The sequence below is a fragment of the Hylobates moloch genome, unplaced genomic scaffold (genome assembly GCF_009828535.3).
Source record: "Hylobates moloch isolate HMO894 unplaced genomic scaffold, HMol_V3 SCAFFOLD_22, whole genome shotgun sequence".
In the NCBI taxonomy this organism is placed as follows: Eukaryota; Metazoa; Chordata; class Mammalia; order Primates; family Hylobatidae; genus Hylobates; species Hylobates moloch.
The window spans coordinates 33,411,739-33,438,145 of record NW_026652297.1 but is presented as its reverse complement, the minus strand read 5'-3'; the positions used below and the strand labels follow the sequence as shown (position 1 = coordinate 33,438,145).

The window sequence follows — 26,407 nt, the reverse complement described above, 5'->3', positions numbered from 1 at the left end:
CACCACTACCACCTGCAGCAGCAAAGATCATGCCTGGAGTTACCGCATGGCTTCTTTCCTTTCATAAAAACAAGTGGAGAGAGTCAGTTACTTATTATCGTGTAAAAAAAAAATACACCTCGGTTTACCAGGATTTTTTTTTAATCACAGCTATCAACAGACTTGCTTCAATAATACACTAAGCAAGAGGTCAGAGGAAATGTGAGAGGCTGGGAGGGGGAGAATAAGAACAGATGTTCTAATTTTTCAGAAATGTGTCATTCTTTACAGATGGATTTAAGACAGATGAGCAATAAAGCCACTGCTCCTTTCATCTGAGCATCTGCTCTTACAAGCCTAAGCCAAAGGCAGCCCCAGAGCCAGGTAGGTCAGGTTAGGCCTTCAATGAACAGAATAGAAGCACAGAGAAAGAACTCTCTATCCTGGATCCACACTTAATTTGAACTAGATCGCCAAAGAAATCTACTCCAGTGTTTTGTTTTGTTTTAGCTGTTGCCCAGGCTAGAAGTGGCATGATCTTGGCTCACTGCAACCTCCGCCTCCCGGGTTCAAGCAATTCTCCTATCTCAGCCTCCTGAGTAGCTGGGATTACAGGCACGCGCCAACACGCCCCGCTAATTTTTACATTTTTAGTAAAGGCAGGGTTTTGCCATGTTGGCCAGGCTGGTCTCAAACTCCTGACCTCAGGTAATCCACCCGCCTTGGCCTCCCAAAATGCTGGGATTACAGGCGTAAGCCACTACACCCAGTCTCCAGTGGTTTTCAAATGATGTGGGGAAGAACTAATTTTTTCCCCAAAATTATTATAGATTCATACTTTGGTAAAATACAACAAAAATGAACTGCCTGGTTTCTTAAATATGACATCCAAAGCACAAGCAACCAAAGAAAACGGACCCATTGAACTTCGAAACATGAACCCTGTGCTTGAAATAATACCATCAAGAAAGCAAGAAAATAACCCATGGAATGGGAGAAAATTGTGCAACTCCAATCTCTGATAAGGGACTTGCATCTAGAATATATAAAGAACTCCTATAACATGATAATAAAAAGACAATCCTGGCCTGGTGCGGTGGCTCACGCCTGTAATCCCAGCACTTTGGGAGGCCGAGGTGGGCAGATCACCTGAGGTCAGGAGTTCGAGACCAGCCTGACCAACACGGTGAAACCCCATCTCTACTAAAAATACAAACATTAGCAAGGCACGGTGGCAGGCGCCTGTAGTCCCAGCTACTCGGGAGGCTGAGGCAGGAGAATAGCGTGAACCCGGGAGGTCGAGCTTGCAGTGAGCCGAGATCACGCCACTGCACTCCAGCCTGGGTAACAGAGCGAGACTCTGTCTCAGGAAAAAAATAAATAAATAAATAAATAACAATCCAAACAAAAATGGGCAAAGAATGTGAAAAGCCATTTCTCCAAAGAAGATATACAAAGGCTAACTGATCAATAAGCGCATGAAAAGATGCTCAACATCGTTGAGAGAAATGCAAATCACAACTGTATGGCCGGGTGCTGTGGCTCATGCCTGTAATCCCAGCACTTGGGAGGCTTGCTCGAGGCCAGGAGTTTCAGACCAGCTTGAACAAGTGAGACCCCATCTCTACAAAAAAAAAAATGTAAAGATTAGCCAGGTGTGGTGATGTGAGCCTGTAGTCCCAGCTACTCAGGAGGATCACTTGAGCCCAGGAGTTCAAGGTTACCACATGCTAAGATTGCACCACTGCACTCCAGCCTCAGCAACAGTGTGAGACCCCATCTCTGTATGTGTGTGTATACACACACACACACACACACACACATATATATAAAGTTAGTTGTCACTTTACAATGACTAGGACGGCTATAAATTTTGAAAATGGAAAATAACAAGCGTTGACGAGGATGTGAAGAAACTAGAACCTTCATACACTGCTGGTGAGAATGCAATATGGGGTTGCCACTGTGAAAAACAGCCTGACAGGCTCAAGATGTTAAAGCAGCTATCATAATCCACCCACATTACTCTTAGGTATACACTCAAGAAGAATGACATGTTCATACAAAAACTTGCACATGAAGGTTCACAGCATTACTCATAATAGCCAAGAAATAGAAATGACCCAAATATCCATCAACAGAAAATGAATGAAGAACTGGTACTTGGGCTGGGCACCGTGGCTCACGCCTGTAATCCCAGCACTTTGGGAGGCCGAGGCGGGCAGGTTGCCTGAGCTCAGGAGTTCAAGACCAGCCTGGGCAACATGGTGAAACCCCATATCTACTAAAATACAAAAAATAAAATTAGCTTGGCATGGTGGTGGTCCATACATGTAATCCCAGCTACTCGGGAGGCTGACGTGAGAGAATCGCTTGAACCCGGGAGGCAGAGGTTGCAATGAGCTGAGATCAAGCCACTGCACTCCAGCTGGGCAACAGAGTGAGACTCCATCTCAAAAAAAAAAAAAAGAACTGGTACCTGCTACAAGATGGATGAACCTTGAAAACATCACGTTCAGTGAAAGAAGAGAGTCACGAAAGGCCATGCATGGTTCTATTTCTAGAAAATGTCTAGAATAGGCAAATATATAGAGACGCAAAGATTGAGTGGCTACCTAGGACTGAGGGGTTTGGAGAAAAATTGGGAGTGGCTGTTAATATGTACAGGGTTTCTTTCAGTAGTGATGAAGATTTCTAAAATTAACCATGGTGATGTTTGCACAACTCTGAATATACTAAAACCACTGAATTGTACACTTAAATGAGTGAATTTTATGGTGTATGAATTATATTGAAGAAATGTTGCAAAAAAAAGAACTGCAAGAAAAATAATCATATACTTGGATTTCATAGTAAATGTCAAATTGCTTTACAAGTTTCTGAATGCTTACTCTCAATTTTTGTACTCACCTCACCATGAACAGGTAACAAACTGTCCCTAAACCAACATCCCAGTCCCTGACATACTTGGAGTAGCCTTCATCTACTCCATCCTCTTCCCTGCAGTGACCCTCAAAAGTGGGATCCTTCAGCAATTCCTAAGACTCAAGAAGGCAGGAGAGTTACAGGCCGGGTGAAGGTTGGGAGTGTGACAAACCTGCATTTGAACCCAGAGCTCTACTGCCACTTTCTAGCTTCTACGTGGTTCTGTTCTCTTCTATCTCAATTTACTCCTATATGAAATGGAGACAGCTACAATTTATGTCATCAAATTATAGAAGGATGAATGAGATGAGACAAAGTCCTAGGCTAGTCCCTGGCACACAGTACGGGTTCAACATATGTTTAGCATCATCATCGTCGTCGTCATTACCACCACCTCCTTTTCCTCCTCCCCTTCTTTTTCCTTTTAAATCATTGCTTCTTACACCCTCCTTCCCCCAAATCTTTCTGGGTCCAGGATCCTGGCACTGTTCCGTTGCTCCAACACACAGCAACGTGTCACTTCTGCATGCCTGGGAGTTATTTCCCATTCCTCCAAAAACAAAACCTTCCTATTTCCTTTAGAGAACTACCCTACCTGTTGCCTCTAATCTATGCCCATGTGGTTTGGATTTAAGGATGATACACCTGCAGCACCAGGAGCAGGCAGGTAACCAGGGTCTGGCCAATCAAAGAATTCCACCCTCCTGGCCACAGAGGAAAGGCCTGTGAGAACAGAGCGGAGCCTACAGATGAAGAGAGATAGACTCCTCCAACGCCATCTAGGAGCCTGCATCCAGCCACATCCTACATCAGCCCTGACTACCTGCAAGGGGTTCTCAGTTACCATCAGCCAAGAAATTCATTTTGCTGCCTAATCCAGGTTTTCTGTCACTTGCAACCTAAAGTTTTGATTGGAAATTAGTCTCTCACCGGAACCCAAACATGATTTCGTCATGGCGGAGGTGAGCATCGTCATCGATGGACAGGATGGCCTCTGTCTCAATTTCATTCCAGGGTAAGAATCGGTTGTTCAAACTGTTCTTCTCAGTACGGACCACCTGTGACAAGGAAGGAAAAACATTAAAAATGAAGGCTGTGTTATGGAAGGCCAAACAAAATCTGTATTTAGGTCCAAGGAGACCATGGCTGGACTTACTGAATAATTTTGCCTGATGTCCGCGCTTGTAAAATCTAGCATATGCCTTTCAGGAATAAAAGCTGCCTTATACTTCAACAAACGTATATGGATTTACCTTTTAAGCTTCATTCATTTGTTAGCTAATTTTCTTGTGAATCAAGCAAAAGCTGAGGATTATTTTACACACACAATAAACACGATGTAGGGAAATTAAAAACAACTCTCCCAAGAGAACACAAGGTGGCAGAGTGGATCTGAGATTCCAATGGCTATGGAATTCCCAGCATGCTCGTTAATTTTAAAACCTAACTCAGAAACCTCATGAGTCTGTCACTTCTGACTCCAAATTCTAATGCTTTTTTGGGATATAAACCCCAAAAAAGAGCACAGCCCATCTGGTGGAGATTAATTACTTCACCTTTGCAATTCCTACCTACAATGCTGACTACTCGTACACAAACTTTTTCTTTCTTTTCAAGGTGTCATGTACTCAGTACAACAGTTTCTGCGTCTTCAGCAAATCCCAATTCAAAACACATCTAAGTGATTCAACATATAAGCAAAGCAGTATTTCCTTCATAAAACAGAAACTGGTGCTTCAAACAGTACAACTACATAATAAAACAATTTTTATTTAACCATATCTAAGTATAGTTTACCTACAAAGTGGGTGGGTAGCTGTGTTATTCACCTTGCCACCTAATACTCATATAAATGATGACCAGAGCCAGTACTTGGATGGCTCATTTTATTCTTAGAGTGTCTTTGTCTAATTAGTCCAACCAAAGGGGAACCATTATTTTGTTCTCAAACCCCAAAAACAAAGAGCATCTCATGAAGAACAATCTTTTTAGAATGCCACGAAAAATCACCTTACTTCCAACAGACTGTTTTACTTGTACTGAGGACAACCTCTACCTGGCATTATGAATTAATTGCATCCGAGGACTTAAATTTATGAATGGTTTCCAAGGAGCTCTGTGACCTACTAGCATGTCTCTTCAGCTTCAAATACCTTCTCTTCCATCCTCCCCCCTGGAGGTCCAGTCCAGACGCCTCTTGCCACATCCTCCTTGCCAGGGGAATCATTTATTCTATGTTCTTAATGTAGAGCCCTCATACTTCAATTAATTCATTCTAGCACACTTAAAATCCAATTAATTCAGAGCTAGAAGGGCTTTGGAAACTATAGCGTCTAACTCTCACTTTACACATGCAGAAACTGAGGCCCAGAGTGATGTCATACAACTGGCAAGTTGCAAGAGCCAAAACTCTAATTCATACCTTTAAAAAAAAAAAGTGAGTTCTTGACGTCTCATCACTATGTTCCCCCCAGGCTGGTTTGGAACTCCTGAGCTCAAGTGATCCTCTCATCTCGGCTCCAAAAGTGCAAGGATTACAGGCATGAGCCACCACACCCGGTCCTAACTCATACTTTGATTCCAAACCCAGTCCTTTTCCTGCTAAACTTCTGTTAACTTTATAAACTTCTTCAAACCAAAGCCACCATAGAAAACGCTTTTTTTTTTTTTTTTTTGAGATGGAGTCTTATTCTGTCACCCAGGCTGGAGTGCAGTGGCACAATCTTGGCTCACTGCAGCCTCCGCCCTCTGAGTTCAAGCGATTCTCCTGCGTCAGCCTCTCGAGTAGGTGGGATTACAGGTGCCTGCCACCGTGCCCGGCTATTTTTTTGTATTTTTAGTAGAGACTGGGTTTCACCATCTTGGCCAGGCTGGTCTTGAACTCCTGACCTCAAAATCCGCCCACCTCGGCCTCCCAAAGTGCTGGGACTACAGGCACAAGCCACCGCACTCAGCCTTTTTTTTTTTTTTTTTTTTTTTTTGAGATAGAGTCTCACTGTGGCCCAGACTGGAGTGCAGCGGTGCGATCCTAGCTCACTACAACTTCCACCTGCCAGGCTCGAGTGATCCTCCTGCCTCAGCCTCCCAAGTAGCTGGAACTACAAGCAGATACCACCATGCCTGGCTAATTTTTGTATCTTTGTAGAGATGAGGTTTCACCATATTGCCTAGGTTGGTCTCAAACAAATGATCTCATGGCATCTGCCTGCCTCAGCCTCTCAAAGTGCTGGGATTACAGGCATGAGTCACCACACCTGGCCTGAAAATGCATTATTAATCTGTGTACCATCAAGGAAAAACAATGTTGCCAATTAAGAAGGCATGTGAAATTGATGATCCCTTGTTTACTTGATTACAGAACTTAAATTTTTTTTTCTTTTAAGAGATGGAGTCTTGAGTTGTCACTAGGCTGGAGTGCAATGGTGCTATCATAGCTCACTGCAGCCTAGAACTCCTTAGCTCAAGTGATTGATCCTCTTGCCTCAGCTCCCCAAGTAGCTGGGACCTACAGGCATGTACCACCATACTTGGGTAATTTCAAAAAAAACTTGTAGAGACACGGTCTGGCTAGGCCTCAAACTTCTGGTCTCAAGCATTCCCCCTCCCTCAGCCTTCCAAGAAAAGTGACTGGATTACAAGTGAGAGCCAACACTCTTGGCCAGAGCTTTCTTTAAGACTTCACCTCAGCCCCAGAGGAGTTCCTGCCCAACTCAAGACAAAGAAGGATCTGTAACAGATTCGCCACCACAGTTAACAGATGTCCAAGCCGAGCAACAGACCGAGAAATCCACCTTGCCCTGCAGCATGTCTGACCAGCATAAATATCCCCAAGTGTACAGCCCAGGGTATCCTAAGCTCAGACTCCACAATGACAAAACGAAGGACCGAGTGAGGCCTAGGTCAGACGAGAGAGCGGCAAGGAGAGGAGATGCCAAGTGCTCACCTTAGCAGCTGTCGGTTCCACTCGCCAAAGGGCAGGAGGGTGGCAAGAAGGGGCCGGACTTGAATGGCAAGCTCAGCAATGGTAAGAGGCCATCCATTGTAAGACATATCTCAACTTCAGAGATTGCAAAATGTAAAATAAGGTCCGCCTTGGAAACGACGGCATATGGTAGCTGTTCACAAACTCCCTCAACAAACTCCCCTCGAACATTCAAGTTTACCTAACACACCTAGCGTTCACTCAGTACACAACTGATTCTGCCAATTCAGCCAAACACAGTTCCCCCTCACACAGCTTAAAATGAAGAAAAACCACTTCAGTTCTTGAATATTGGCTTGTAGATTATCAGTTTTGTGGGTTAACCTTCAGGTGGATTATCTACGGCACAATTAGTAAACCAGGAATATAGCAAGGAGCTTCAGAGTTCAAAGTGTGAGGCGAAGACCAGCAGCACACACCACCGGGGCCTGCAGAGGTGCAGGCACACCCCAAGCCCACTGAGTCAGAATCTGCATTTTAACATGCCCCTGGGGGATTCCTGTGCACATCAAATGGGGAGAAGCACTGGTACAGAGGGAGAAGGCATGGCTTTGGAGCCAATCAGAAAAGCTTGGGTTCAAATTCCAACTCCTCCTCTTACTAGACGTGTGTCAGCACCCTCTCTGCTAAATCAACATAGCACCACGCTGTTTGCAAAATCTGAAGTTACTTATCTGCCAAACTTGACAATCCTATAAACAACCTAACTCTGCACCTGAAAATGAAAAACAAGAAAAACTACAATGATTCGATATCTAGATCATATCCAAAATTATCTAATTTACAAACAACCAAATCAAGAGAACCTACTTGTGCTTTAGAAGACTTAGGTGGGGTCATGGAGCTGGAGGTCAAATATCAAAAGTGTTTTGGCCTAGATTTCACACTAGTTTTTTTTAGTAAGTTTATTAAAGTCCATTACTTAGATATCAAGAAGCAACAAGAGAACAACTACTAAGGACTCCAGGAACACAGGGCACCTGCCACCTCTGCTCACCCTCTGAGCACAACTGCTCTGGGCTGGATGACAACAGCTGTTCAGGTATAGCAAACTGCATTTTGACAATCAGAACAGCAATCAGAATAAAAGGGCCAGGCATGGTGGTTCACGCCTGTAATCCCAGCACTTTGGGAGGCCAAGGCAGTCGGATCACCTGAGGTCAGGAGTTCAAGACCAGCCTGGCCAATATGGCGAAACCCCATCTCTACTAAAAATAATTTTTTAAAAATCTAGCCAGGCATGGGGGAGGGCACCTGTAATCCCGGTTACTCAGGAGGCTGAGGCAGGAGAATTGCTTGAACCCAGGAAGTGGAGGTTACAGTGAGCCAAGATTGCACCACTGCACTCCACGCTGGGCAACAGAATGAGACTCCATCTCAAAAAAAAAAAAAAAAAAGAAAAGCTGTTAAAGATTCACAGAAACACAACACCAAGCACTACAGTTTATTTGTGGTTAGCTGACAAAAGTAACTGCAGTCAGTAAGTCAGCTTTAAGAATTCGGAGCAGTGGTTCTCAACCAGGAATGATTTTGCCCCGGGCTACGTGTGGCAATGTCTGAAGGGATTTTTGGTTGTCACAACTGGAGAAAAGGGTGCGCTACTTGCATCTAGTATCTAGTGGGCAGAAGTCAGGGATGCTGCCAGATCCTATAGTGCACAAGACAGCCCCCACAACAGAGAATTATCTGACCCAAAACGTCACTGTGCCACTGCTGAAACACCCTGATTTAGAGTCAACCTGCAGGAGACAGTAAACCAAACAGCACTTGGAAGACTAACTATAGTTCATTACCTAAGACGTTTCCCTTTTCCCCATAACCACAAAAAGATTTCTGTCTTCACAAACTTTGCAAACACCAACTAAAACTTAATGGGTGGAAGAGTAAAAGTTTTCTTCTAACAGTTTTGCTTCAAAGCTGCAGTGCTTAATGGCTAAACAAAAGCTCAGCAAACCAACTATTATCCATTCTGGCACCAAAATCAGAAGAACAGAAAGGCTCAAACATTTCTAAATGCAGGCCAGGCGCGGTGGCTCATGCCTGTAATCCCAGCACTTTAAGAGGTCGAGGCAGGCGGATCACACGGTCAACAGATCCAGACCATCCTGGCCAACATGGTGAAACCCAGTCTCTACTAAAAAATACAAAAATTAGCCGGGCGTGGTGGTGTGCACCTGTAATCCCAGCTGCTCAGGAGGCTGAGGCAGGAGAATTGCTTGAGCCCTGGAGGCAGAGGCTGCAGTGAGCCGAGATTGTGCCACTGCACTGTGGCCTGGGTGAGAGAGCGAGACTCCATCTTGGGGAAAAAAAAAAAAAAATTTCTAAATGCAGACTCACAGATCAGCACGGCCTCTAAGAATCTGAGAAAAGACAGATCGAACATAAAAGAAACAAGTCAACCAGAGGGACTGTGTCATGTTTAGGAAAGGTTCTCATTTTTGTTGATGTTGTTTTGTTTCAAATTAAACCAACACTCTTCCCTCAACCCCACAATACTGGCTATTTCTCCATGTTACTACAGCATATTGCTATTAGATGCCTTATGATTACACCTTAGTAACTTGCGAACAGGAAGACTCACTTTCAAGTGATTGCTTTAATTACTAGTATGACATTAATCAAAATGAATAGACCATAGTGCCTGGCAATATAGCAGATGTTCAACAAATGTTTTATAAATGAATGAATGGGCAGAAAATAGAACATAATTTAGCCCTGCCATTCTATTTACAGAATATGAAATAAAGACTTGAGAAGTTTCTAGATCAAAATTATAGGTAAACATTCAATATCTTTAATAATCTTAAAGAATGATAGAGAGGAATTAGGAAACCTCTTAGTATTTAGTGTAGTTTTCTATAGCAAAAAAACCCATCTACCTCCATCAAGCCAGGAGCAATGCCCACTCTTTGCTTGGCTTGTCTCACACACAGGGCTCCCTGACGATGCCTCGCTAGCTCTTCTGCACAATATCATTCACGGGACCCTTGACCTTCTCCCATCACAAAGGAAAAGGGACAGCAATCGTGGCCTAGAACCTGCCACCTATGAAATTTGGCCATTTAAATACACTTGAAATGCCCTTTTTCAGATTACATCCAGCCTAGCCAAGCCCGACAATCTCCATCCTCCAACAAAACATATATGCGTACATAATACATCCCTATAGCAAATCCATATCTGAGAATGAAACTTAACATCAAGCCATCACACAGGCAAGAAAGGAAACAGCAACTGACCTTAGTTCTCCATCATCCCCTTCCTCCAATTTAAAAGAGGAACCATCAGAGAACTCAGGAATCAGGAAAATGAGATCCAAGAAGAGGCAAACAGTCATGCCCACCTAACTCAGGAGGACCTAGGTAACAGAGCTTGAAGTGAGTGGGGAGGGAGGTGAGCGATGGGGAGGGAGGTGAGTGACAGAGAGAAGATGATAGAAAGAGGACTACATCATCATCATCATTATTATTATTATTATTGAGACGGAGTCTTGCCCTGTCACCCAGGCTAGAGTGCAGTGGCACGATCTCGGCTCACTGCAACCTCTGCCTCCCGGGTTCAAACGATTCTCCTGCCTCAGCCTCCCGAGTAGCTGGGATTACAGGTGTTGGCCACCTCACCCGGCTAATTTTTGTATTTTTTTTCCTTTTTTTTTTTTTTTTGAGCAGAGACAGGGTTTCACCATCTTGGCCAGGCTGGTTTCAAACTCCTGACCTCGTGATCCACCCATCTCGGCCTCCCAAAGTGCTGGGATTACAGGTATGAGCCATCACACCCAGCCGAGGACTACATTATTTACGGGATTCATTCAATAAACATCAAGTGATGGGGCAGAAAGCAAGAAAATGCAAAGGAAGGAAAGAGAATAAGAAGGTAACAGTGCACTGGTTTTCCATTTATAACTTTACATAGGGATGTCATACAGTACAAACAAAATTGTACATGTTTTAGATGAGACAAGTCTGTTTTAACTTATAAGAGAAAAAGTTGCCAATGATCCCAGTGCAAGTGCAGGTAAGAAAGCCTAGGTTAGCAGGTCAACAAATGAGAGAATGCAGATAAAGACCATCCACAGTGCCTAGCACACAGAAAATGCCCAAAAACTGTTAACAATTATTATAACATGATATTAGCAGTCTCTATTTTAATTTTCATACATTTTACATGTATATTTCATATTCTGTATTTTAATTTTTATACATTTTCTATATTTTATACATATTTTTATTTAAAAAAACAAGTTTGTGCTTCTCCAAAAAATTTACACGTGGAAAAAAAGAAAAAAAAATACATATCTATTGTCAGAAGTCCTAAGACCTGGGGCTGGTGATGGCTCACACCTGTAATCCCAGTACTTTGGGAGGCAGAAGTGGGCAGATCACCTGAGATCAGGAGTTCGAGACCAGTCTGACCAACATGGCAAAACCCCGACTCTACTAAAAATACACAAATTAGCCAGGTGTGGTGGTGTGCGCCTGTAGTCCCAGCTACAAAAGAGGCTGAGGTACAAGAATCACTTAAACCTGGGAGGCGGAGACTGCACTGAGCCAAGATCACACCACTGTGCTCCAGCCTAGGAAACAGCGTGAGACTGTCTCAAAAAAAAAAAAAAAAAGTCCTGAGCCCTTGTTCTAATACAGGTATCAGTTAGTCAAGTGACCTGAAGCAACAGAATTCTTACAGTCTCAGATTCCTTACTTTGAATTAGTAAAAAGAGTACACATACACTAAGAGGGGAAGACATTACCTAAGAATCAATTTGCTGCAATTAGTAAATTATGCAACATGACTTTCCAGCAATTCCTTTAAACTTCTGTATTTCTTGCTATTCATTTTTGGTTTGGGGTAGCCTTGTTTTATATAATTTTCCTTTGCAGCCATACAGCCCATTCGCAAACAGAAACCCACAGCTATAGCCACCAAGTTATTAAGTAAAATGTTGTCAAAGAGAAAAACCCCCCAGATGTGCCAACTCCTAGTGAAGTGCACCAGACCTTGCATAGTCTTGGACCTGGAGAAGCTGGACAAGGTTTTTCCTGCTGCCTTCACCTAGCTATCACAATTTTAGGAAATTATCGTCTCATTCGTTCAAGGGATATTTTTAAAAGTAGAGTGGGCAGAGATAAAAAATACAGCTTACCAACACTTTAAGGAGTAAGCCCTGAGAACGATCTCCACTCTCTTGCCTGAGGTCTAGCCAGAAGCCAAGCCTCTTAGCCTGAGAGGCGGAGTCCCCAGCCAGAAAGTTCCTGACACCAAGAGCACACACTATAGATGCAGCTTCTCTTCCAGTCTTCCCTTTTCCCTAATAGACTACTGGGGAGAGGATGAAAATAACTCCCCTGGAATGATATTTATATTACCCAAAGAACTCTCCCTGTTCAATTTGAATATCAAGGGCTGGGAGAGAGGGAAAAGGGCACTGAAAAATAATCTTGTATCTCTTTTTTTTTTTTTTAATACAGGGTCTCCCTCTATCACCCAGGCTGTAGCACGGTGGCACCATCACAGCTCACTGCAGCCTTGACTTACTAGGCTCAAGCAATCCCCCCACCTCAGCTTCCCAAGAACCTGGATTACAGGCATGCATGATGCCTGGCTAATTTTTTCTATTTTTTTGTAGAGACGGGGTCTCCCTATGTTGCCCAGGCTGGTCTCAAACCCCTAGGCTCAAGCAGTCCACCCACCTCAGTTTCCCAAAGTGCTGGGATTACAGGCGTGAGCCACTGCGCCCGGCACTACCATTTTCATTTGGAAAAAAAAAAATGGTGCATTCTGACCTCATCACTTCCACAGAGACCTTGCAGTCTGCAAGGATGTGTGCTATGCTGATCTCTGAACTGGTTCTCTCCACCACCACTCCTCGCCTAGGCTACTGCAAGTCTTTTTGCTTCTGCTCTTTTCCCCATAGTTCCATAAAAATCATGTGCCTCCTCTGCTCAACACCCTCCAAGGGCATCCTAAGGCAGACAGGATAAAACCCAGACTTCCTAACCACGACCTGCACTGTCCTGCACCTGCTGGTCCCACTGCCTTCTCCAACCTCCTTCAAACGCGCCACCCGGACGCACTGGGCATTGCTTCTGGTGCTTGCCATTCCCCACACATCCCTCCAGAATTTACGTGGCCTTCTCTCTCGCTCAGGCTTCTGCTCAAATGTCACCCCTTCTAAAAGCCCCCTTCCAAGGCACCCTGCGTCAATTAGCCATACCCTTTATGAAGAAGAGAATGAAAACCTAAGACTCAGGGATGGGCTGCCAAGAGACTGTCTCAGCAATCAGTGAGTATACAGTGTGAAGGGAAGCAGTGCCTTGAGTGAGCTAGACTACACTGTTAGTAACTGAAAGATGTCCCTTTCCTAATAGCCCACATGTTACAACTCCAAAAGGACAGACTCTAAAACAGCCACCCTACTTGCTATTTTCCAGAGTATAAAGCAGAGTAAGGAAGATGTGTAAACTGGTCAGAGTAAAGTAGTAACTCAAAATTTTTAATGGGACTATCTATCAAGAAGGGATTACTTGGCGTTTCTGCCTCCGGAAGAGTTCAGTAAGCTCCTGCCAGACCCAGTCCTCCCTCAGATGACAACTATAACTTCTGCACAAAAATACCAAAAAAAGAATTTCCAGAAGGCACTAGAGAGTGAACAAAAGACAACCAATTATGGAGGGGTGCTAAAATTCAGAGGGAGGGAATTACTGACACAGGGATAATTACTGTTGCTTTTACCCTGAGAGTAGGCCAGACTTGGTACCAAGAAAGACAGCTAAACTCTCATACAAAACCCATGGTCTTTCTGGCCTGTAAAGGAAACGTATAAGGTAACCACAGCCCGTAGAAAGAATGGAGAAAATTCCAGACAGGAGAAAGCCAGAGAGAGGGAGCTCCGACTTCTGCATAGAAACTGCCCTGTCTCTGGCCCACCCCTAAGCCATGCATGCTTGGTGCAGGCTGTAAGCAGAGCAGCTACATATAAAAGAACTCAACATGAGAGTGGCCATTCACGAGACAGGGCTTTCAGTCTGAGTCAATACAGCTAACCACCTACTAAAACAAAAATATCAACACTTTTGAGAATAAAAATCTAAGAAAACCATGCTAAGGCATACCACAGTCAAACTGCTGAAAACCAAATACAAAGAAAAAATTTCAAAAGTAGCCAGAGAAAACCACACCTTACATACAAGGAAACAAAAATTTGAAAACCACTGATAGATCCTCAGAAACAACAGAGGCCTAGAAACAGTGGAACATCTTTCAGGTGCCATGAAAGTGGTGGTCCCCAACATAGTGGAGAGTTTTTCAAAACGCTAGGCCTCAAATCCCTTGGCATAATAATACTCTCTAGTTGGCTTTCATCAGATATCTTTGTTGTTATGCTCCAGGAGCTAAGGGACCTGATCCATGTGTTTACAAAATACACAAGAACGAGGGAGAGAGCAGACACCCACCATTGCCCATTTGGTAGTCCTACCCCAATCAACAGGAGACCCACTTCAACTGGTGGCACTTCTCCCATCTCTCTGCAATTCCTGTCTCCTTGCCCTGCCACCATCCCATTTGTGCTGAAGTTCTCTTTACACAGAGCATTTGAATCAGGAGTGGTCAAGGGTGGTGGCAATAAAGATCACCTTCACTCTAAGCTAGATCTTTTTATGCAAATAATTATTTAGAAGAATGAGGAATTTTAACATATAAGTCCTATGGGGCACCCCTAAGACAGTCCTTCTCCACCTAAAATAGCTGGGGCTCAAAAGACTTCACAGCCCACAAACATCCAGCACTTATGCCTGTTGCTTAGTGGGAACCTAAGCATAAGAGGAGCCCGTATTGCCCAGCACTTTCTGAAACGGCACAGAGGTTCCTGGGTAGATTCACTGATGCCTGGGAACAACCTTGGTGCTAAATTTATAAAAATTAAACTTAGCATATTGAATTGGCTATATCTACATCTAGACAGAAAACCCACTCTGAGGTGTATCACAGTAGTGTCATTTTTCTATAGCAGAGAGAGCTACCAGTCTCTTTCTAGCTCTGATAGCTGGGTACATCCAAGATGTCAGCAACTTCAACTGCTGCCCAGAACACCTGCCTCTCCTAGATAGAAAGCACAACCAGAATATTTACAAGATAGAGTGAAATTCTCCATCTGAAGCTACTTCCTCTTTTTTAAAAGGACCAGAAAAAAAAACTTGTATTGCTAATATGAGAAAGCTGTTTAGAATGGCCTACCTGTAAAGTTTCTGGCATTTTCCAATTAGGTATTATTGCGATGGGCTGCCCAATAGTCAGGACTACTTATTTCCCACCAGAGTTTTTTAAAAAGGATTCATTCTGGTAAGTTCTCGATGAATTTCAGTCAACTTAACTGGTGTGGCACCAGCTTCTCTACATCCCTATCAATCAAAGAAAACTCAGGAAAAATGGAAAACAATGGCTGCTCTATTTTTCTACTATTTGAGGAGCATCTATCTTTCACAGAGCAAATGCTTTCTTAATTTCAATCACATAAAGTTGTAACAGAAAGAAAAAAGTGAACTTTGAGAAGTCTATTAAAAAAATTCCCTATTTACAAAACTTAATATAGAAAATAAACTAGGATAAAAAGGATTTATAACCCTACAGTCTTTGAATAGCTTCTGATTATAAATTCAATTAAATAAAAAAGATTAGCAGCAGTAAGAAAAAATTTCAAGCAAAGAGGTACTTTGCACAGAAGGAAGTAGGCAGTAACAACTATGACACAAACAGAAATGATGTAGAGAGGATACAAGAAGCCTTTATGAGTGAAATCAGTTAAAGCTGCCCAGAGCATAGGCAAGACAAACATACTGGCTTCCATCTCCTTTAACATTAAGGGGTAAGAAGGAATCAAATAAGTGAGCACCTTTCTAGAATCCTTAGTTGTCTTATCTTGGATTCCTCTTTAATGCTGAGATCAAAAAAGCTAATTATCAAAGATCACAAAATGACTACTTAATCCCAGGTCTGTATCACTCCAAATCTCATACTTATTACACCATGCTGCTGCTTAGAAAAATAATTCAAATGAATTGGCTTCCCAGTGAAATACATTTTTTAAAAACCTAGACTTCTAGCAATGTGCAGCCCATCAGACCTTTTGCTACCTTTTGCCGGGAAGTCACTACATACGCGGCAGGTTAAGTAGTTGGCAGTCTGCTTAAGACCTGCTCTAAGGCTGCACATTTAAGAGAGATGGTCACCATCTCTCTTCTGAAGGTGGATAAACTCCTCAGAACTAAAGCCCTGTCCTGCATATTTAGCTATTATTTTTCCTGTAAAATACAGCACCTAACCATGAGATGGAGTAAAGAATGAGAAAGAACCTACAAGACACCCTGGAAGGTTCAACTGGAGTTGGTTCTCCAACTCCAAAATATCAAACCCCAACTCCAGTCTTCCAAAAGACTTCTATGAATACCTGGAAAATGACACAGGCCTTCCTAAACCCTTTGGGAGGTGACTAAAGCTGCCACTTCTGGAATCAGACATACTACAGCTCAGCTTCTCCATTACTCACCATGATCTTGGGCAAATTCATTAACCTAAGCTTCAGCTCCCATATGAATAAGCTGAAGAAACAGTGATAATGATGTCACAAAATGCTTATTATAGTGCCTAGAGGCTAAGTGCTTCCTAAATGGTAGCTTATCATTATCATCATCATCTTGTTATGACATGGAAGAAGTCTATGGGATAACCGACAAGGTTTTGTATATTGAATATACAATCAGTTTCAGTTTTGGGGATCCTCGATTTAGGAAGTGAGTAACAGCAACAGAACTACCAAGGCTTGAAAAGGCAGCAAGCAAACCCTTTGGGAAGAAAGGAATCTATATAGGTTTTTCATGAGTATGCATGTATTCTCCTCTGCTAGAAGTTATGATTGCTAAAGTGAAGGAAGTTGGAAAAGGGATTAAGAGTGAAATACTATTTCATGCACCAAAACGAACTATTCGTTTCTCTATTACCATGATGGGGACGCCAATGTCAGGCCACAGAAGGTCCTCTGATGGCAGCTTGGGAGAATTCCACACCACCACGACCTTGTTCAGGTAAGGGAGGCCATTCAGCCTCTCTAAAGAGTTCATAAGCACTTCCTCCCGCTCATAAGTCAACATCACCACCGTGAACTGCTCTCGGGGAACATTGCCTCCAAGCGCTGCCTGAAACTCCTTGCCAGAACCCCCAGCTCCACCACCAATAGGCCGAAAGCCAGTCCCTGAGCCCAAGAATTTGGCCTCTGAGGGCAACACAGGGTCAAAGGGAGTGTGAGGGAAAAGATGGAAAGGCCCTGGAGCACAGTTCCAGCTGCGGTAAAAGTCAGTGACAGTCAGAGTGAAATTGCGGAGGTATCTAGGTGAGGCGTAGGGCGGCTCCGTCTCCACTGGCCCCAGGTCCAGGTCCCCGTTGTCAGCCATGTTGGGGTCGGTTCCAGCCGCCTTGCCTGAACGGTGGGGGATCTCAGCTGCCGCCTCTTCCCGGATGGGAGCGGCTGGGATCTGGATGCGAGTCCTAATCATAGCCAGCACGGTATTAAAAATGCTGTCAGCAGTGGAGAAATAAGTCTCCCAGAGAAAGCGGCCTTGCCGCCTCATAGCCAGGAGGTCACTATCGGAGAGGCTTCTGAGCAGGAAATGAACCTCGGTAACACGAGGCTTGGGCACCACCAGGGCTGCCTCGTTCCACTGCAGCATGTCCTGGTACGGAAGCTGGACCTGCTCCCCCAGCACCACCGGGACGGCACCGACTTCCAGGGCTTCGAAGAGCCGTGTTGCACACCCAGAGGAAATAACCAAGCGAGGGTCCCCGGGGGTAATGATGAGGGCGAAGGTGGACAGCTTCAGCAATTCCAAGCGGTCCTCCCGCTCCCCACACAGCGCCCACTCAGTCGGCAGGCTGAGTTTGGGCTGGTTTTTGCAGGTGAATTCCACCAGGACCTGATCCAGCTTGCTGTCCTGCACCGCCTTCAGGGTGGCAATGATCCGGTCATCGTAGTCGGCGGGAGGGTCGCCCTCCATTTCCTCTTCAAAGGAGCGGGCCTCCTGAAGGCTAGACCTCAGAGACTCAATCTTCTCGCCCTGGAAGGTGAAGAGATATTTCCGCTTCACCGGCACCTGCGGTGGGATTTCCATGAAGTTGGGCTCAGACATGGCATGGACCAGCGGTGATACGACCAAGTCAAAGCCAGGTCTGTACTGGACAGCATAGAAGGTGGACTGGGCCACCATGGCACGGCCAGTACTGACGTTATATAGGAGGTTCTGGGTATCTGACTTACGTGACAGATTGATGATGACATGGTTGTGTCCATCTGTCCGCCAGTGTGGCAGGGAATACAACTGCTTCTCCAGCTCAGCAGGCCGCAGCACCACCGGCTCCTGCATCTCTCCCACTAGTATCACGTAAAGGCAGGCAATGTCTGCATTTTCTGTAACATAAATGTTAGCTCGTGCTGTCGCCTGAAAAGCCTGCTTGACCAAGGGATCCAGGTAGCTGCCAAAGACAAACTGGTCACTGTCATAGACGTAGACTGGGAAGCCAGAGGTGAGAGGGCAACGAGAATAATCAAAGCAGTTGTGCAGCCGGCAGCCCCGAGTGGCCTTTGGGGGAGGGAGGCCAGCATCGTCCTTCTCTGGGAGCAGTCGGATGGGCAGGGACAGCTTGGGCTGGTTCTGGGCCATGAGCTCCTTGTAGGAATGCTCAGTCTGGCTGATGACATTCTTGAGCTGGAGCAGGTCCTGCTTGGCATTCTCAATGCTCTTCTTACAGGCTTCGATCTTCAGATTCAGCTTGGCGATCTCGCTGTTCAGCTCTTGGCGCTTGGCCTCCAGCTGCAGGAGCTCTTCACTCACCGACTCCCGGATGCGGCACAGATCCAGCACGTGCTTCACCTCGCACAGCTCGTTCCCCACCCGGGGGCCAAAAATTCGCTTGCCTGCCTCATCAGCCTCATCCAGAGTGGTGAGGTAATAGTGGGCGATGAGCGGGAAGAAGACCAGGATGACAAAGAGCGTGAAGCTGAGCCACGTGAGGCGGATGCGGTTGGACCAGCGCAGCATGCAGGTCTGACCTCCATTCCCCGCGCCCCCATTCCGCAGCATGGTATAGCCTGTCATGAGTCCTCTGCAGCCTGCCCCCCAGATCACGTCGGGTCACTCGCCATAACCATGGGTTGCTATTCCACAAAACGATCTCTGTTTCACTGACACGTTTCCGGAAGAGTTAGTGCGCTCCCTGGACAAGGCACCAAATAAAATGAAAATTTCATTTTCCTCAGCTGCAGCTGAAACGGTCTCTGACCCTATTCCAGCAGATTTTAAGTTCTGGCTGTTGACCAAAGAACATGTCCTTAATCTTTATCAAACGGTAAAAGGTGCCACATTCTTGCTGAGATGAAAGGGAGGAGGTACCTGATGATGAAACCCAGGAAAAACACCCTGGAATCAGACAGACTTTTTCAACTGCCATAGCTCTTGTTTCTTGGTTTTGCTGACCAACAAATATGCATAGTGTCTATTCACAGTTATACAGTAATGGGTTATAACAGAAATAATGCCAGCTTCTTACGATGCCTTTGCCAACAATCAGGCCTGCAAAAGAAAGAGAACCATGTCAGTCTTGAAGAAGTTTACGTTCAACACCCCTGCCACCATACATTTCTAGAAAATGCTTAAATCTTAGATGGAACAGTGGCTGGAACGCTGGTTGTGTCTCAAAGAACATTATAATGACAATGCAGAGATGTTGTTTGCTGTTTGGTATGGGTATTTTACTTGGGGTAATAAATGGATAAGTGCCCCAAAAAGCTGCAGTTTACAACCCCTCCCCACTTCTTATTTAACTGGATCTAGAGCGGCATTACAGCCCTATAACACGACGACCAACTAAATTCATGGGACAAAGATGTCCACGGTCTTTTCTTATCCTGTTCTACACCTGGGCATCATCTTTAGATGAAGAGAAATACCTTCCTAGCCAACCTGGGTAGTTTATGTTTACTCCTAACCTGTAAGTCTTCTTTGGAAATACTTTACAAAAAAAGACTCTGAAAAGCTCAATTTGTTCCATGTAGAGTTGAAAGGGTTGAAGAGAACTCTTTTGATCTTTATCCAGTAGTAGATGCAGTAATCCTGAGACAGAATGTATTTCCCAGTTTGCTTCTCATTTATCTTCCATTAGCAGACATCATGTGCTCTTTCTTAAAATATAAATAGTAACTTGCTCTTTTAGAAAGAACACTATACTTAGAAATGAGAGGCATTCGTTCTCCTTCTTTGCTGACATATTTGCTATCAGACCTCGGTTTCCTAACCTTCTAAAATGGAGATAGGTGCACGGAGACGGCAATGCACCACGTTGCTGTGATACAAAGTGCAGTGGATGGGAGGACGCTTGTAGCGACTCAGTCCCTCAGCAACACTCCCAGCCCTGCTCTCTCACCAAGCTTCACTGCCACTGGCTACAGAGGCTTGCCACTTGCTTTCCCTCAAACTCAACACAGCTAGAAGCAAATCACAATATTCTCAGCTAGAAGCAAATCACAATATTCTATGCCAGGGAATATTCCCTGTTTCTTTTTTTAATTCTTCCAAAAAATATTCACCATACTCTTAACAGAGCTAAGACATGCTAAGTACAACTGTGGGAGAGTCTAGGATGTATAATCCTTGACCTCATGGAACTTCCCTTACCCTAAGAGATAAGATATAAACACACAAAGGTACACGTAGCATAAAATGAGTAGGACTTCACAGAGGCACAACCACTTTCTCTAGCTTCTACCTCTGTCAAAGATGTTTAACTATTAAAGGTGTAATAGTCTTCTCTCCTTTTTACCATTTTTATAAACATAATTTTAACTATTTTTCAGAATAAAGATTTCTTTAAACATTCTAACATTTTTTCAAGTAACATTTGATTTCATCATAACATTTGATATTAAATTTTAATGTCAATAAATTATAATAACAATTTCTAAAGACAAGGGGATATTAGGCCGGGCATGGTGGCTCACGCCTGTAATCCCAGCACTTTGAGAGGCCGAGGCGAGTGGATCACCGGAGGTCAGGAGTTTGAGACCAGCCTGGCCAACGTGGCAAAACCCTATCTGTACTAAAAATACAAAATTAGCTGGGTGTGGTGGCACGCAGCTGTAATCCCAGCTACTCAGGAGGCTGAGGGAGGAGAATCGCCTGAAGCCGGGAGGCAGAGGTTGCAGTGAGCCGAGATCACATCATTGCACTCCAGCCCAGGGAACAAGAGTGAAACACCATCTCAAAAAAAAAAAAAAAAAGAAAGGAAAGAGGATATTAGAATCGGCTAACAGCAAAGAATGAGAGGAGGGAAATGATGGTCTGAGTCACTTTGTCCATTAGAAAGAACACCTGACAAGACATCAGACCTAAAGTTGATGATAATATTACTAAAAGGTTTAAGTATTTGGATAATCTAAACTTAGATAATTAGCAGCTGATCAAATGCTCAAATTTACATTATCCTTGTGATTCATATGTTTAAATCTCTTGCTTTCAAAAGAATCTTCTTTGCACTTATGACCAAATTGTAACAACGAAACAACAGAATGGAAGAAAAAGAAAAGAAGGCGTAATCACAGCAATCCAGCTGACTCATTCCTTCCTCACCATGTGTTTCAGGACCCTTCCTTCCTCTGACTTGTGTAGCATTACACCTCAGCACACGACTTCTTGAAAGAGTGAACCTCCAGGGCTTGCTCTCCTGATTAAAAAAAAACAAACAACAAAAATAGAACAGTGACATACTATTAGAAAAATAATACTGAAAGTGCTATTAAAGAACCTATTTACTGTCCCCTATGAAAAGATTTCTCTTATGTATATGAGGTCACCAAATAATTTACTGTCCAAACAGAGACTCTTTGAAGTGGAAAGGGAGACTATTAATAAATACACTGGGACAAGAAGTATACACGGGGACTCTCGCAGGCAAACCGTCCAGACAGACGTTACCTATTTAAGGGGGCATAAAACCAAACACTAAAATATGGAAAAGTCCTTACTTGTTGAAAGTATATGCTGAGATATTTACAGATGAAATGATATACCTGGAATTTGCTTCAAAATCAACAGGATGAGGGTGGCGGGGAATGTTTGCAGGTAGAAACGAACCCAAGATCGGCCGTGAGCTGACTGCTGTTGACACTGAATGATGGGTACCCATGGGGGCTTATTATATCAGGCTCTCTGCTTTTGTCTAGGTTTGAAATTTTTCATACCAAAAATTCAAAAAGATACTACATACAGAGTCTAAACAGAGGTTATTAAAAAGTCATTTGGAGACTGACTATACTTAGTCTAATATTTCTAGTGCTACCAACTTACATATAAGCAGAGCTGAGAGTAGAAACAAATGTTCTCACAGAAACCAGTAATTCAACAATGATTCAAAAGAATGCATCCCCACTAAATTCCCATCTCTTTTACTGGAGCCAGGCAAAAGCATCATCCATGTCCAATAGCATGAGCATTCCTTCCTAAACAGCTAATTAAATTATTTCAAGCACAAAAGAAAAAGGATACCCTCAGAATCTCTTATGTCATTCTCTGGAAAATGACAATAAACATATCAGCCTCTAGAAATAAATGTCACTGAAACAATGATAAGGAGCAACCTTCAGATTTTTTTTATTCTATATACAATGTACATGTCTAATTCATTCTCAGTCACCTACCACAGCATTTCATGCTTAACTTGCCAGCTGGCCTCCATTCCTGCCCCTCCAATGCACTCCATACACAGTAACCAGGACCATCTTGAAACGTGAGGCAGACCACGCCTCCCCTCTCAATATTTTCAAGGCTGCCCACTGTACTGCCGGGCCCCCCAGACCCATCTCAGTTACCATCGCTCTTCCCCTTGCCCTCTCAGCTTCAGCCACACTGGCCTCCACTTACCTCCTCGACTGTGCCAAGCTTCTCGCTCTCAAAACTTTATGCCTGTTTTGTCTGAAATGTTCTTCCCCAGGCTTCTGCCTGGCAGACTCTTTCTCATCCTTCAGGCCTCAACTTTCCTGGCATTTCCATTTAAAGTTGCCTTTCTTACCCCCTGATGCTCTCTGGCACCGACCCACTGATTTACTTCCTAGTATCTTTTAATTTATTAATTCCCTCCCTTCCCTACCAAAGCCTAATCCTCAAGGGAAGGAACACTTTGTGCTTGGATCACTGCTGTGTGGCCAGCACCCAGCCCAGTGTCCAGCACACTGTAAACACTCTATAAATATTTGTTAAATAAATGAATCGTATCACTGATCACTTCCTCATCCTACAAACTCTCAATTCTCCCCTGGACTTCCATGAAGCTGTGCTTTTTTAGTGTTCCATCTACTTCCCTGACTCATCCTCCCTTTCTGCTTTGCTGGGACCTAGGCCTCCTACCTCGTACTGAAAGTGTTCCCCATGGCTCTCAACATAATGTTAATGAATCCATTAACAAATAATATATCGTATTCAATACATTATACACTAGAGAGAGAGAACTTCAGAGCCAGGAGGCAGCTGGATGGCCATATGGACCTGCAGCTAGACTACCTGGCTCAGGATGCAGCTCAGCCTTGAGAATTTGGGAATGTTATATAATCTCCCTGAGCTCATTTCCTCCTTTGTAAAGTGAGGCTGAAAATCTCTACCTACCGCCAGGGTTATTGCACAAATTAAGTAAGATATTATAGATGGAAGAAAAAAAAAAAAACGGGAACATGGCGGGAACATGGCGGGAACATGGCGGGAACATGGCTAAAACAGTGCTAAGAGGAAAATTTATGCATAAATTCTTGCATTGAAGAAAAGTCTCGAATCAATAACCTATACTCCTCCTTCAAGAACCCAGAAAAAAACAAAACAAACCTAAAGAGCAGAAATCAACGAAATCGAAAACAGAAAAGCAGAAGAGAAAAAGCAAGAAAACAGAGAGGTTTGTCACTGGTTTGAAAAACCTACAAGAATGATAAAGAAAAAAGGGAAAAGACACAAATGTCCAAAAGCAGGAATGAAACAGGGGCTATCACCACAGTCCCTGCAGGCTATAAGCAACTCTACACACTTCAGTGAAACAGACCAACTCCTTGGAAAACACAAAGTACCACAACTCATCCAATAGGGAATAATCTGAATTAGTTTTATAACTATTAAGTAAACTGACTTCATACTTTTGAAAATCCCAGAAAAGAAATCTCCAGTCCCAGATGGTTTCATTGAAGAATTCTACTGAACATTTAAAAAAAAAAAAAAAAAAAACACCTATTCTACACTGTCTCTTCCAGAGGAAGGAACACTTCCCAGTTCATTTTATAAACCTAGCATTGCCCTGACTAAAGCCAGACAAAGACAGTAGCAAAATAAAGAACACCACAAGCCAGGCGCTGCGGCTCATGCCTGTAATCCCAGCACTCCGGAAGGCTGAGGGGAGAGGATGACTTGAGACCAGCCCTGGCAACACAGTGAGACCCCCATCTCTACCAAAAAAAAAAAAAAAAATTTAAATTAGCCAGGCATGGTCCCAGCTACTAGAGGCTGAGGTGGGAGGTGAGATCACACCTGGGTGACAGAGCAAGACCTTGCCTCAAAAACAAAAACAAAAAAAAAAAAGAAAACTACAAAAAAAATCTCTCATGAATATAGGCACAAAAATACTTAACACAATATTAGGGATAAAATTCAGCGATATATAAAAAGAATCCCATTATATTGCATTTAAGTAGGGAAGTCTTAAGTATTTTAATATAGTTAATCCTATCCAGAAGCATAAAAATTCTCTCACTTACACCTTCATTTCTCCTATCAAAGTGTCTTGCATTCTCACCCATGCTGTGCACCTCATATTAAGTCGGTCTGCATTTTACACTTCCTGCCCATGTCCTCTCCTAGTTCTCTTTCTCTGACCCCTTTTCACCGCTCCCCAAATGTAGCTGTTCCTGCAGGCTTGTCCTCAACCTCTTCTCTGTCTTCACCTCCCAGAGCTTACCAATGAGCTTCGGTTAGCCCCCTGATTGGCTGACTCTCAAATTTACTTTTCCCATCTTCACCTCCCTCCTGATATCCTTTTTCCAGTGGTCAGCAACACAGACATCTACACCTCAAAGGTCCAATGGCAGCAAGCAGCACATCTTCTATGACTAGAACAGGATCATGACAGTGTCTTCTCCCAGGGGAAAAAAAATTAAAATAGATGTATACAGAGATTTATCATTCAGATTGTGGCCAGCATTCTACCTTTTACTCTTTTCCCTAATCAGACATTTTTGCTGACAAATGCAAAGTAGAAGTCTCCATCTGCTAGCTACTCACTGGAGGGCTGAACCAAGCTGTAGTCCTGGAAAGCTGTAATGTAATCACTCCATTCGAGAGTCTGAGAGGTGGGCTGAGAAGAGCTCAGAGTTCCAGTCCAGAACTGTGCATGTGCTGGTGTTCCCCTTCACCTTCTCGCCCCTCCACCTCCACGTACCAGGGCCCTCCTCCTCTCACATCCCTTATCACAACAGCAAACTGCGATTATCTGCAGGAACATTACTCACGGCCTTGCTTTCAGGAGTTTGTTGATATAACAACCATCCTACGGACTTGACTTTTCTCCTTGAAAAACTAAAACACTGATATTGAAACTTCCCATCGCGGATCTGGGATATGTCTCTATTTAGGTCTTCTTCTGCATCTTTTAATAAAACTGTATAATTTTTTTATACGCAGAAAATTATCAGACTACAATGCAGCTCCAAAAGAAAAAAAGTAAAACTATACTGAAACATTCACCCGGAGAGACAGGAGGCGCGACGGGGAAGATGGGAGTCGCTGCTCCATCTGGCTATTATGCCTTCCACGTAGAAGTATGGAGAGAGAACAGAGCGAGAAACAGAGAGAGAGAGAGAGAGAGAGAGAGAGAGATGCTAGACGCTTTCCAGATGTTCCCAATGAAACCTTCAACGGCCTCTAATACCTTCAATAATTATGATAATAGCTAACAGGTATTGAATGCTTGCTGTATGCCAGGTTAAACCTATTACCACATATTCCTCAACGCACTCACTTAATCCTCACAGCAATCCCGTGAAAGTTCCTGTTCCGTACACAAGGAAACCAAAGCACAGAGGCTAATGAGCCATGGGTCACCCATGTTACGTGGTAAAACTTGAATTCGAACCAAAGCAAGCTGACTGTAAGGCTCATACCTTCAATGCCTTAATTATGTTACACTGTCTATATTAATTCAAGGAACAGTGCCAGCAGGCACACACACATGCCTATCATGTGTATCATTTTTACATCCTCCATATCACTGCTACTCCGCTGTAACCATGAATAATAATTACAATTGACACACATAATATTCCTCTAAAACCCAAAGCCAACGCTATATTCAAAGTATTTACCTGCTAAAGAGAATAGCAGACTCAGAACAAAATATGTTTGCCAGTGTGCCTATGGCCCACCTGTATATCTGTGCTTGTAGTACTATTTTCTCTTT

At 43.7% G+C, this 26,407-nt stretch overlaps 1 protein-coding gene across 3 annotated transcripts in view; it reads right to left on the bottom strand.

Annotated features, from left to right (window-relative positions):
- Window positions 1–26,407, bottom strand: part of EXTL3 (exostosin like glycosyltransferase 3) — a 132,514-nt gene that overhangs the window by 20,037 nt on the left and 86,070 nt on the right. For 2 of the 3 annotated variants that reach the window (XM_032143944.2, XM_032143943.2), the window contains exons 2-4: window positions 21,553–21,646; window positions 16,879–19,500; window positions 3,835–3,962 (exon numbers count right to left, since the gene is read on the bottom strand). In XM_032143944.2, the coding sequence (XP_031999835.1) occupies window positions 3,835–3,962; window positions 16,879–19,026 (2,276 nt within the window). In that variant the 5' untranslated portion in view covers window positions 19,027–19,500; window positions 21,553–21,646. The remainder of the gene's footprint in view (window positions 1–3,834; window positions 3,963–16,878; window positions 19,501–21,552; window positions 21,647–26,407) is intronic. The other variant, XM_058433478.1, reaches the window with a different exon arrangement.